The 14,425-nt window shown below is 37.6% G+C and overlaps 1 protein-coding gene across 10 annotated transcripts in view; it reads right to left on the bottom strand.

Annotated features, from left to right (window-relative positions):
• ITSN1 (intersectin 1) overlaps positions 1-14,425 on the bottom strand; it is a 252,839-nt gene that overhangs the window by 111,338 nt on the left and 127,076 nt on the right. For all 10 annotated transcript variants that reach the window (XM_065913505.1, XM_065913504.1, XM_065913506.1 and 7 more), the window contains 2 exons: positions 7,714-7,801; positions 7,449-7,588 (listed from right to left, as the gene is read on the bottom strand). In XM_065913505.1, coding sequence (XP_065769577.1) covers positions 7,449-7,588; positions 7,714-7,801 — 228 coding nt within the window. The remainder of the gene's footprint in view (positions 1-7,448; positions 7,589-7,713; positions 7,802-14,425) is intronic.

Below are 14,425 nucleotides of genomic sequence, written 5' to 3'. Positions count from 1 at the left end.
TTTGTAAAGGGGTGAGAGGACAGATGAACAAAAAAGGAGAGAAGGGCTATTAACAGAAAACCCTGCCTTTTCTGCAGTAGATATAGCTAACTAAGAATCTTCTCCCATGTCTTCTAAGAGTCCTTGCTAGGTATCCTTATGCTCTCAGAAAGAGAAAACTGACTCTATTTTGTCCTGAAAATCTGAGTTTTCCCCAAATGTCTCAGCTTTATCTATAAAGCAATAACCCATTATTTTAAAATGCACTCTTAAGGATCAAACTGTCAAGGAGTTTGGCTAAAGAAGAGAATAAAAAAGCATTTTTTTTTTCAAGAGACGAGTTCTGTTTTTTTTTTCCCCCTCCCCCAAAAACCTTTTGTTAAGTACTTTTTTAAAACCTCAAAAGAAAAACCCCCACTATTACTAAAAAACTCAACCAACCAAGCAACAAGCCTATTGGTATGGCACAGAATCTAACACACAATGCTTGTTAATTATTTCGAGTCTTGGGAGTGTTTAATTACTTTTCTTCATTGAAGAAATCTGTCTAAAGATTCCATAATCACAAGTACATTGAATGAGAATTACAGTATTTTATTACCTCTGTGTAAAAAAAGTTTCTTTCAAAAGGATCATATAGGTAAAAATAAAATTTAATCTTGAACAAGCCATGAAACAGCCAAACATTATTCTACTAATATGAGAAAACAACGTGGTTATTTGAATTCACAATGATTTCTCTTGCTGTCTGGATCTCCTCTTTCTGGATCTCTTCCTTTCCTTCCTTGTTTCCCTGCACATGCATTTCCCCCTGACATCTCATTCTGTTCTGCAATTCCTTCTCCAGCTCTTTTCTTTTCTTCCCTGGCTGCTAAACATTTTGCCTTTCACTGCCTTCATAATGAATGAGCCTACCATTGAAAGCAAGTGTCTGAAACCAAGAGCATAAAAGCCTCAGTAAAGCCAAGAACCTTATTTACTATAACTGGCATTCTTATTTCAACAACAATTCAGTCCCTAGGAGCAATTTTTAGAACAGGTAGCATTATAGGCAGAGTTTATATTTCTAATAGCATCTTGTGTCTAATTTACAAAGCCTGGATTTCCCAAGTATATTAAGGAACGTATACTTAACTCTGAATCAGTCCTAAATACTCACATTTTTCTGAGAAATAAGACTATCCACTTTTGGAATACTATACTGACTATACTATCTACTGATGAAAATATGCGTATTGACCCAAATAATGACCAAGTATGGTCTTTCCAGTTTTTGCAGCCACATGGCAAATTCAATGATCTAAAATATGCTTGGGAAACCAGATCTGAAAGAGACACGTGCACCCCAATGTTCATCGCAGCACTGTTTATAATAGCCAGGACATGGAAGCAACCTAGATGCCCATCAGCAGATGAATGGATAAGGAAGCTGTGGTACATATACACCATGGAATATTACTCAGCTGTTAAAAAGAATTCATTTGAATCAGTTCTAATGAGATGGATGAAACTGGAGCCTATTATACAGAGTGAAGTAAGCCAGAAAGATAAAGAACATTACAGCATACTAACACATATATATGGAATTTAGAAAGATGGTAACGATAACCCTATATGCAAAACAGAAAAAGAGACACAGAAGTACAGAACAGACTTTTGAACTCTGTGGGAGAAGGTGAGGGTGGGATGTTTCGAAAGAACAGCATATATGTTATCTATGATGAAACAGATCACCAGCCCAGGTGGGATGCATGAGACAAGCGCTCGGGCCTGGTGCACTGGGAGGACCCAGAGGAGTCGGGTGGAGAGGGAGGTGGGAGGGGGGATCGGGATGGGGAATACGTGTAACTCTATGGCTGATTCATGTCAATGTATGACATAACCCACTGAAATATTGTGAAGTAATTAGCCTCCAACTAATAAAAAAAAATTAAAAAATAATAAAAAAAAATAAATAAAAATTTTAAAAAAGGAAAAAAATAAAATAAAATAAAATATGTTTGGTATAAAGACTACAGTATATAGTACCTTATCCATCTTGTAGTTCAGAGCTTCCATCACACACCCACACCAACACACACACAATTTGTCAAGAGGAAAGATTCACTCATACTCCATGATTTATAATAATTAATCATGATTAACTTCTACAAAGAAGGCTTATTAGCACTTCATGGTAAATGCTGTCTTAGACACTGAGCACTCATCTGCATGAGGGAAACTGAAGCAGAGAGCTGGAGATGGTTCACCATTCTTAGTCTGAGAAAGACGCGCATTGCCTGAGCAGGGCAGGGAAACCTTTAGAAAGAAGTCTAAGTGGATGACGCAGCCCAGGAGAAGTGCCAGGCACTGAAACACTGCCTCTTCCATTGCCAGTGACTGGAAGAAAGAAATGTTCTAATATAACACGCCATTCATGTTAGAACGCGACCAGCACACAGTGCCTAGACGGGGACCAACAAGGACTCGACTTTTCAGACATCTAGACACTTTGTGTGGATTCTGTTTTGGCTTACAATAGAGTCCTGAAAACTATAAGCTGCACTTTATGTTGCTGTTCTGTATCATAGTGAGGATATTAAAATATGGAGCATTAACCTATAAGGGCCAAAGAAAACTATAACAGTAACTACTAACATTGCCAAAGGCAACGTGAGGTCAAGTGCTGCTGTCTAAAAAGTTCCTATTCGTAATGGTATTTGACACTTGCTAGAACCATAATTTTACACCTACAGCTAAGCACTGTAGGTAAGAAAAATAATGATCAGAATGATTCTATGTGCCCTTAAGGCAAATAGATTCCCCCAAGAAACTGTTTTGATTTTCCTGCAGAACGAGATAAAAAGAGAAAAGTCAAAGATAATTGAATTTTAAATTGAGGTTTCTAGAACATGAATATGAGATTATTGATTCCTAAACATGATAAAATAGTTGCTGCACATAGAACACATTTTAAAAGCAGAAAATTTGATAGATAAATTTGGTCCACCAAAATTTACTGTTCACACAAAAGGTAGTAAAAATAAAAGGCTATCAATTGGGAACTCGAGCACAAAAGCTTTAATATCAGAGTGCTATCATTTCCTCCCTTTTTGATAGGCCTACAAAGGCCAAGTTTATTCATTCTTTTTCCTTTTTAAAGTAATTCTTGGTTTCGGGTGATAAATTAGAAAGACATTTCTGTCTTGGGATCATTTCTGGAAAACATAAATATCGTATCTATAAGGTAGCCGTCTACTACAAAAGAATGCAAAAATGTATGCTCTGTCGCTCAGTTGTGCCTGATTCTGTGGCCCTGTGGACTGTAGCCCTCCAGGCTCCTCTGTTCATCGGATTCTCTGGGCAAGCATGCTGGAGTGGGTTTCCATTTCCTTCTCCAGGGGATCTTCCTGACCCAGGCATCCAACTCGTGTCTCCTGCATTGGCAGGCAGATTCTTTACCATAGTGTCACCTGGGAATCCCGCATGGAAAAGTAGTCTTTTCTAAAAGGAAAAAAATGAGTCCTCAATTTCCATTAGGTAAAATAGAAATGGAAAGGGCCAAGATTCTAAAGACCATATGATCCACAGCTCTGACCAGTTCTTGACCAGAATTATAAGTATGGTTTATATTTTTAGTAGATTGCTACCAATCTGAAATATCTGTTAATCTAACTGTAAAAGTAATTGATTTCCTCTTTGATTAATCTATGACTTGAGTATTTTCATCATTGGTTATCAGAAACTGGGTGAGGAGGCATAAATGTAATTCTTGCTTAACTGGAGAAAAAAAGGAGCAATTCTCAAAAGAATGAATCTGAACTAGACAGCTGGCAGACAGATTGCATATTAAAAAGAAAGAAAGAAAGAAAAAGGAAACAGCATACCTACCCTTTAAACCCTTTCTCATTCAAGAAACTAAATACAATTATACTTCCTGAACACAGTCTTAGGCTTGAGAATCTGAGCTAACGCAGGGCACTGCTGCCCCTGGTGCTACGTGCTGTGCTCAGTAACTCTGAGACCCCATGGACTGCAGTCCACCAGGCTTCTCTGGCCGTGAGTTTTCCAGGCAAGGATACTGCAGTGGGTTGCCACTTTCTTCTCCAGGGCATTTCTTCCCGACCCAGCGATTGAAACTGCACTTTCTGCATTGGCAGGTAGGTTCTTTACCTCTAAGCTATTGTTCCCTGCATGCCTTTATCACTAAGGAACTGGACATGACAGTGAGTGTGCGTCAAAAGAAGTGAACGGCTTATTGCAAGTAGTTTTGTACCAAAGAAACTAGGAGAGTTGGATTTTGCTAAATGGAACCCTCATTTATGGGGCTAGAAACTGAATATAGGTTTTAATGTTCTGATCAATGACTTCTTTTTTTGGCCACGTCCCACACCTCGTGGCATCCTTGTTCCTGGACCATGGATCGAACCCAAGTCCCCTGCATTGGAAGCTCAGTCTTAACCACTGGATGACCAGGGAAGTCCTCTTTGATGAACTACTTTTAAAAGTCTACATTCTATAAGTATTTCTCCAGTGTCACCATACTAGTTGATAGTGGGTGAACTGAACTTTCTTTCTCTAGATGAGTAATTTATAAGAATATAAAACAAAACTAAGTCCTAATTTCTATACTCTCCAGGCTGGTTTCCTCTGGGGAGAGGAAGGTTTAGGATAGAGCAAATTCATACCATCAAACCTGATGTGTGGAATTACTGGAGAGTTGAAGTGTTTTGGCAAGGTAGAAGTAATCTTTGCCAACATTAGTGAGGATGCTGTGGAGATACTACTGTATCAAGGGACACGTGGAAGAAATCCCAAAGGGTCAGAATGCTAGCTCGCCTAGTTCATCTCATCTTAGGAGAAATTATAACTGCTAGTGGTAACGAATTCGTCTGCCAATGCAAGAGACACAGATCCGATCCCTGAATCAAGAAATTGTATTCTAGCCTAGGAAATCCCATGGACAAAGCAGCCTAGTGGACGACAGTGCATGGGGTCAAAAAAGAGTCAGACACGACTTAGTGACTAAACACCAACAACAAAGTGAATAAGCTCTAAAGTAAAAAGAAAAAGGAAAAAGCTTCACATTCACGAATGTGATTATAACAAAGGAAACAGACAGGAGATACTCAAGAGGCTAAAATCTTAAATCTGCCTCTGAGCTGTCTCAATCAAATTATACATCTTTTTTTTTTTTTTTTTTTTGCAGAAGAAGGAAAGAGTGGCTTTATTTCTTTGCCAGGCAAAGGGCTATAGCCTCAAGAACTGTTCCCCTCATATTATAAATCTTTTGATCTTCAGTGTACCTGTTTCTGTTTTGATCTCATCAGGTTGGAGAGAAATACTAGAAATAACAACTGTCAGAAACATAATATGGTCACTAAGTCCTCCAAACTTTTATTTGTTTTAAATAACAAAAAAACAACAAAAAAATAAATAAATAACAAAACAATGTAGCTACATACTGGCTTGTGGTTTTTTTTTTCACTCTCCACACTCCACACTGACTTAAATTTAAAGTAAAAATGGAAAACTAAAAGAAAAGTTACAACAGAAAGAAATATATAAAAACAAGTATATTCGAGTTTCCCTGGTGGCTCAAATGGTAAAGAATCTGCCTGCAGCGCAGGAGACCCAGGTTCGATCCCTGGGTTGGAAAGATTCCTTGGAGAAGGAAATGGCAACTCACGGCAGTATTCTTGCCTGGAGAAGTCCATGGATAGAGGAGCCTGGTGGGCTACAGTCCATGGGATCACAAAGAGTCAGTCATAACTGAGAGATAAACACACATATTTGGAAAATGGGCCAGGAAAATAAAGGTCTAAAAACTCTCTCAATACTGAAGTCAGCATTAGTCAACTAAACAGTGAGAGTGACTCACATCACATTTGCAGGGTGTGCTCTTTAGCAATGAAAACAGGACAACAGCAAAAATAATCTGCAAGTTATCCAGGCATTATCAAAAACCACCGACCAGAGCCCATCTTCTGACATGTGAACCTTGCTTTTGGCCAAACTGTTAGAGAAAGGTAACTTAAGATTAAGGCATAAATCTGGAATACCACCTGGGTCAGAAGACATCTGAATACTTAAGTTTATATTCCAAGAGACTATTAAAAAGGATTACAAGGGTGCCACAGCACCATATTCTTTTTGCTTGAAATAGTGACAAGTAATAATGAGCGGTAATGTCAGTGTTTCTATTTATTCTGGAGAAGGAGAGCTGACAGCTGCAATTCCAGTATTTATATAAGACACAGAAGCATATATGTATACATACGGAAAATATATAGAGTGCATATACACACATACACAAACACATATTCAGTGTAAGCATGAAAGCAATATTTAAAAAAAACTCACAACAGTAAGTTGGCTCAAATAATATTTCCTCTAAGATCATCTTCCTGGAATTGTATAATTATGAAAACCTCATTACTTATTACTCTGAAAACACAGTGTAAATACCTCAAACTCAAATGTCTAGACAAGCTGGCCTAGAATCAAAAAGTCAACTAAAAATCTCAAATATGCTTTCAAATTTGTTTTTGTATTTCTAATATTGAAGAACAGAATAATGAAGAAAAGTATTTAAACTTTTTCTAAGTTCCAGAAGCTAAACTGGCCAGAAGGAAGTATAAAGGATTTTAGGTTGCAAACAGAAAATATTTGAGGGAAAAAAAAAGTGTAAAGTCCAACTTTTTAAAAGAACATAATTGATTAAAAACTTCAATATCTACTTAAATCTAAAGTATGTGATTGCTGTTAACAGGAAATAAGCTGTTTGCATTTCAAGATATTCTATTACAGGATAATAATCATTCTTAAGATGATAAAGCTGTCACGTTAAACCAAAAGCACCAAATCAGAAAACGGCTGTGATTTCACCACCTGTCTCTTCCCCGGGAGCTTTGGCATTTTCCTGAGTTACACTGTGAAAATATAACAAAACCAGGTACCAGTTCCACTACAAAGACAAAGGTAATTACTCCACTAACCATGATATTTTACAGTGTGAGGTCACAAAATAAAGATCTATCTATATTCAAGGACAATCCTGATGTAAAAAGTGGCAAAAAAATTCTTAGCTTTCAAAGAGAAAACAGTTCCTTTTCAATCTTCTTCAAACAACATAAGAAAGATGCAGTTTTTGGAGCCAAGCTTTTGGCAATACAACTTGATGGAGTTCTCAACAGACACAAGGATGAAGATATGCAAAAATGTATTCATGTAAAAAACAGACGTCAAGTCAGGGCCATTTACTCAGCCCTTTATTTAAAGAGGCCAAATTCATTTTTATTTTTTAATGGACAAAAATTCAACTTAGATTGTTTTATGTACATCTATAAATGTGGGGGCTTTCTATGAAGGCTGACAAACCAGCAGAATAAATTTTCCTGCCTGGAGGTCAAACATCAACTAATCATCTTGGCCACTTAGAAAAATTAACAAAGTAAGACATAACATGTAGGCACACACAGAATAGGTACCTTCAGCTGATTGTTGAAAATATCTATTTCCTGTAATTTTGATCTAGTTTCTTTCTCCACTTCATCCAGCTGGTCTCGTAGCTGCTGCCGAGCCAGTTCTTTCGCTTCTAAGGCTCTTTTGAGTGTGAGAAGTGAATCCCCTGTTTTAGAAAAACATGGCGAGATAAGAAAAATAAACTGGCAGTGAGGAAAAACGGCTTTTCAGGTTCTCGTTTCTTCTTGCCTGTGAGGAAGGAAAATTCAACTTTAAAAAGAAAACACCTACTGTGCAAACTGTTTTGCTGAACTTGTTTCAGTTGGTCATTGAGTATCTGTTTTTCTGGAATAAGTCTTCCAAGTATTTGCTGGGACTCCTAGAAGAGAAGAACACAGCAATGAATGGTGGAGAAAACTGACGTGTTTAGATCCAAAGTCCTGGCAGGAAGAGGTCAATTTTCTGCTCCCTCAAAGATTCTCCTAACCTCATCCCAAATCATCTACAGCGAAACTGCATTTAATCACTAGTCAGAGTTGTTGTTGTTGTTTTCTTGCCAAGAAATTAATTGTTTGCCAAATGCTTTTCACTGATATAAAGTTTAAACAAGACAGTTATAGCTCCCTTGGTATTTCTTACATTTTTATTGACTCACTGCCTATTTATAAGCTTTTAAAAGTGAACCACAAGTACAACTCAGCAGAGAAAATGGAAAGGAATGATCTCTCAAATTGCACTAGGATGAAATACAAATGCAGTGACCCTGCTATTTGTAACCTGACTCAGTAGTTTAAACAGGAACTGGTCTGTCCTGAACTTTGATCCTTAGTAGGGCCAAACTGAGGGTGACCACACACCTGAAGTCGGAAACAGAATTCAAAACAGGACTTTAATAATGAGAATCTTAGGTGCCATATGTGGCTCCACCACTGAGGATAAAGACACAGTTTTAAACAGCTGCATAGAAATCTTGAATCAACTATTTTTTAGCTGACATAGATAAAGCTAAAACCACATTGTACAAGACTGTGAGGAGTTTTCACAGGTGACTTGAGAAGCAACTGTATTTGCCTAAGTTCAGCTTAAATTATTCAATGTAGTTTATACATATATCAGGAAAAAAAGACAGCTTTTGTAGCCTTTATTAAGGAATATTTGACTTTTGGGGCTTCCCCAGTGGCTCAGTGGTAAAGAATCCTCCTGCAATGCAAGCCCAGGTTTGATTCCTGGGTTGGGAAGATCCCCTGGAGGAGGGTATGGCAGCCACTCAAGTATTCTTGCCTGGAGAATCCCATGGACAGAGAAGTCTGGCAGCAACAGTTGTGAGGTTGCAAAGAGTCATATAGGACTGAAGTGACTTAGCATGCACGCACGCATGCATTTGACTTTCATTTTTACTCTGACTTAAGAAAAATAAATCTCTATGTATTAACTTTTCGTTTGAAAAAGTAAAAACGTCTTCATGAAAAATTTTCACCAGAGGTGAAAAACCAGTCCTTTCCGGAACAACCACTTTTAGATACCGACTGGCTTGTAAGAAATCTTTGTGTACTATACATCCCAACTGTAGGGCCATATAGCTCAGTGGAGAACAATTGGAAGCATCTTCTCACATGAATAATCCACACAAACAGAAGTACTCTCCCCAATCCTGCCAAATTTAGACAAAACAGAACACACAAATCAGACCATTTTCCCAAAAAAGCATAGCCAGCTGGGCTCCTCCTCTTATTCACCTCACTAAACCAAGGCCACGTCTCTGACCCAATCCCAAATTTTCATTCCCGAACCAGAGCAAACAAGGAAGTATCAAGAGGAGGCCTGGTTCAAAACCAGAGACACGGAATCTTAACCAGTGGACCACCAGGGAAGTCCCAACATTACTTCTAAATGTACAAGCTAACTTTCTAAAATAGGTCAAATCAGTATGAAGGGCTACCTGACTCATTTGCATAGCAAGAATCTGCTAATACTTATAAAGAAAGAAAACTGATATATCATTGCCTACTATGTATCTGACTTTCTTCAAACTATGCATTATTTTTAACTTCACTGCTTTTTCAGGAACCTTGATTTGTATTTTATTTTCAATAACTAAACACACTAAGCATCAATCGTAAACATATGTATGGGCACACAGCATTCAGTGAGATAATTAATAAACCTATGGTTTCCAGTCCTAAATTTTCTAAGGGCATATTTTATAAAACTTCTCATAAATAGTTAGTGAAAGACACAAAGAGTTAACATAGAAAAGATTGTACTCGTGCATGCATTTTAAAATATTTTCAAATAATTTCTAGCAGTGAACTTTTGATACTATTTACATTATATGTCATATCCTAATATTTCAAATCTCAAATTGATTAGGATTTCCGTGATAATCAGGAAGGATACTGAAGATATGAACAACACTAAGAACCAACTTGATCGACTTACATTTGAGGGACACCCTACTCAGCTTCAACAGAGTACACATTCTTCACAAGTGACATGGAACCTTCACCAAGACAGATCACAAGTTGAGCCATAACATAAATCTCAATAAACTTAAAAGGACTAAAATCACACAGACTGTGCTCACAGATCATACCATAAATAAACCAGAAATCAATCAGACAACTTAAAAAAAAGAAATCTAAGTATTTGGAAACTAAACTGCATAATTCTAAATAACCCGTCAAAGAAATGACAAAGGAAATAAAAAACAGGTTCTGAATGGAATGAATATAAAAATACAGCATATTAAAATCTGTGTAATATGGCTATGACAATGCTTGGAAGGAAATTCACAGCTTAACATGTTTACAGATTATCAGAAATCAAGAAAGGTCCAAATTCAATAATCTAAGCTTCTTCTTAAAAGGCTAGATAGAAGTAAATTAAACCCAAAATAAGTAAATGGAAGGAAATAATAAGGAGCTTAAGTAAATGAAATAGAAAACAGAGATACCATAGAGAAAAAATAAAATAAAATAAAACATTTATTTAAAAAAAAAAATCAATAAAGCCAATTAGTTCCTAGCTAGACTGATGGAGAAAAGAGGGAGGTGGAAGAGAAGGGCGAGAACAAAAAGAAGGAGAAGGAGAGGGGAGCTGGAGTGGGAGCTAAATGACACAAATTCCCATCAGGACTTAACATTACTACAGATGCTACACACTTGCAAAGAATAATAAGAGAATATTGTAAACAATTTTATACAAATAAATTTGCTAACTTAGAGGAAACAGACACATTCACTGAAAGATACAAATTATCAAAAGAGAATACAGTACAAATAGAAAACTGGAATAGCCCTGTATCTACTAAACAAATTTTGCAATTATAAGTCCTACCACAATGAAATGTCCAGGTCCATAAGGCTTCACTAGTGAAAGCCACCAAAACTTTACGCTGGAAACAGTAATCCCTCATATCCATGAAGTACTGGTTTCAGGATCTCCACAATAACAGAACTCAAGGACGTCCAAGTCCCTTACATAAAATAGCTGAGTATGATGGGTACTCTGAATCCTAGGGTTGTTGAATCTGCACAGGCGGATCAACTGCACTGAGACTGCAGTCTGATAACTATGAAAGGCGGACAGAGAAAGTCTTTTAGAAATATATAGGGTTCTAATCTTCCCTGGTGGGTCAGATGGTAAAGAATCTGCCTGTAATGCAGCAGACTTTGGGTCCAATCCCTGGGTCAGGAAGATCCTCTGGAGAAGGGAATGGCTACCCATTCCAGTATTCTTGCCCAGAAAATCCCATGGACAGAGAAGCATGGTGGGCTACAGTCCATGGGGTCACAAAGACGCGGATGCAACTGAGCGATTAACACTTTCATACTTTCATATAAGATTTTAAGAGAGAAACTGAAAGGGTTGGCTAGGGAGGCAGGGTGGAGTCAACTTAAGAAGGAAAGTGTTGAAGTAACATAAACTGGGTTAAATTTGGATTCTTGTTGCCCAGCTAGAAACTGATTCCGAAACAGCATATTCCCTTCTAGAATCTTCACTTTCCCACTTATGAGAGTAATGATAATGCCCTTACCCAGGTATTGTGGAATTATATTTAATATTCACATTAAGGTCTTCACATGCCATGCCTTCAATTCCACTTATGAGAGTAATGATACTGCCCTTACTAGGATAATATGGACATCTATTTAATATTCACATTAAGGTCTTCACACGCCAGGCCTTCAATAAACAGTAGCTACCACTACAGACAGTCTACCATCAAGTCCATCTGGATTCAGCAAGCTTAGGTTCAAATTTCAATCCAAATATGCAGACACAAAAGGCCTATCATACTATCCATTTTACATAAAGAATTTGAACATCCATGGATTTTGGTATCCTCAAATGGAACCAGGGGGCTTGGAACCAGGGCCCCATGAATATCAAGGGAGGACTACCATTTCATATAATTCTTAGAAAATAAAACAGAATACACCTTATTTATGTACTTATTACCCTGATACCAAAGCTAGATGAAACTAATGTTCCCCATGAATTTAAATAAAAAGACTCATAATAATAATAAGTTGATCTAAATAATAATTTTTTAAAACAATAATACACCATGACTAAGGGCAGTTTCAATGAGTTAGACAGGCTGTGGTCCATGTGATTAGATTGGTTTTCTGTGATTATGGTTTTCAGTCTCTCTGCCCTCTGATGGAGAAGGATAAGAGGTTTATGGAAGCTTTCTGATGGAAGAGACTGACTAAGGGGGAAACTATTTTTTGGGCTCCAAAATCACTGAGGATGGTGATTTCAGCCATGAATTTAAAAGATACTTACTCCTTGGAAGAAAAGTTGTGACCAACCTAAACAGCATATTGAAAAGCAGAGACATTACTTTGTCAACAAAGGTTCGTCTAGTCAAGGCTATGGTTTTTCCAGTAGTCATGTATGGATGTGAGAGTTGGACTATAAAGAAAGCTGACCACTGAAGAATGGATTCTTTTGAACTGTGGTGTTGGAGAAGACTTTTGAGTCCCATGCACTGCAAGGAGACACAACAAGTTAATCCGAAAGGAAATCAGCCCTGAATATTCATTAGAAAGACTGATGTTGAAGCTGAAGCTCCAATACTTTGGCCACCTGATGCGAAGAACTGACTCATTGGAAAAGACCCTGATGCTGGGAAAGATTGATGGCAGGTGGAGAAGGGGACAACAGAGGATGAGATGGTTAGATGGGATCACCAACTCAATGGACATGAATTTGAGTAAACTCTGGGAGCTGGCGATGGACAGGGAGACCTGGTGTGCTGTGGTCCATGGGGTCACAAAGAGTCGGACATGACTGAGCTACCGAACTGAACTGAACGGAAGGGCAGTTTACCCCAAGAATGGAAAGTTGGTTTAACATTCAAATTTAAATCAATGTAAAGCACCATATAAATAAAATAAAGGAGGAAAAAACACTTTAAAATCTCCTCTGTTGCAGGTCAACAGAGGGAAATACTGGTAAAAGGATAGATGTAGATCAATGGAACAAAAGAGAGTCTAGAAAAGACTTTTACAAAGGGTGGTCAGCTGATTATCAACAAGCTACTTAGGTTTTTAATAAATATTGATAAAACAAACTGGGTGTCGGTATGGAAAAAAGTGACTCTCACTCCCTTACCTTGCACTTAACGTAAAAATCAATCAAAAATGGATCACAGAGTTAAATATGTTAGATAAAAGTGTAAAACTTCTGGAAGAAAACATAAGGGAAAACATCTTCAACCTTGGGATAGTCAAAGCTTTTTTGGATAGAACATAAAAAACTATAAAAGAAAAAATAAATTCAACTTTATCAAAATTTAAAACATCTGCCCCTTAAGAAACACCATTACAAAAATGAAAAGGCAAGCCAGAGACTAGGTGAAAATATCTGCAAAACACCTATCTGACAAAGGACTTCTTATAAGACTATATAAAGAACTCTGATAATAAGATAAGCAACCCAATAAAGGATGAGTTAAAGATTTGTTCACAAAACACATACAGAAGATGCATGCTAATACACATAAGAACCAACACCCAACAACATTTAGCCTTCATGGAAATGCAAATTAAAGTTACATGAGACATTGTTACCCACCCACCAGAGATGCTAAAAATAATGAGAAAAGGAAGTGTTGGCAAGAGTAAGGAGCAACTGAAGGACTCAAACACTGCTGGTGAGAATGTAAAATGACACAACCACTTTAGAAACAGTTTGATAGACTCTGACATGGTTAAGTACATACTTATATTGACAGTAATTCCCCTCCTAAAATTTAACCGAGAGAAATAAAATATATTTCCGCATAAAGAAATATAAGTAAATACTCATTGCAGCTTTAGTCATAAAGTCCAAAACTGGAAAAAACCTACATGTCCCTCAGCAGATGATGGGATAAATAAGGAATTACTACTCAGTGATGAAAAGGAAGAAAAGCTGTGACCAACCTAGACAGCATATTAAAAAGGAGAGACATTACTTTGCCAACGAAGTAATGCCAAATTTTCCATCTAGTCAAAGCTCTGCTTCTTCCAGTAGTCACTTATGGGAGAGATGGACTATAAAGAAAGCTGAACGCCAAAGCTGCTTTTGAACTGTGGTGTTGGAGAAGACTCTTGAGGGTCTCTTGGACTGCAAGGAGATCAAACCAGTCAATCCTAAAGGAAATCAGTCCTGAATATTCATTGGAAGGACTAATGTTGAAATTAAGCTTCAATACTTTGGCCACCTGATGCGAAGAACTGAGTCACTGATAAAGGAGGAGAAGGGGACGCCAGAGCATGAGATGGTTGGATGGCGTCACCGACTTGATGGACATGAGTCTGAGCAAGCTCTGGGAGTCGGTGATGGACAGGGAGACCTGGCGTGCCACAGTCCATGGGGTCGCAAAAAGAGTTGGACATGACTGAACTGACTGAGCTGATGAAAAGGAACAAAGGACTGATTCACTCAAAAATATGGATAAATCTCAAAACCATCAGGCTGAGAAAAAGAAGCTGAAATTAAAGTCATGGTG

Source organism: Muntiacus reevesi, chromosome 21, assembly GCF_963930625.1.
Source record: "Muntiacus reevesi chromosome 21, mMunRee1.1, whole genome shotgun sequence".
NCBI classification, from domain to species: Eukaryota; Metazoa; Chordata; class Mammalia; order Artiodactyla; family Cervidae; genus Muntiacus; species Muntiacus reevesi.
The sequence above is the reverse complement of the archived record's forward strand: the minus strand, read 5'-3'. Positions and strand labels throughout refer to the sequence as shown.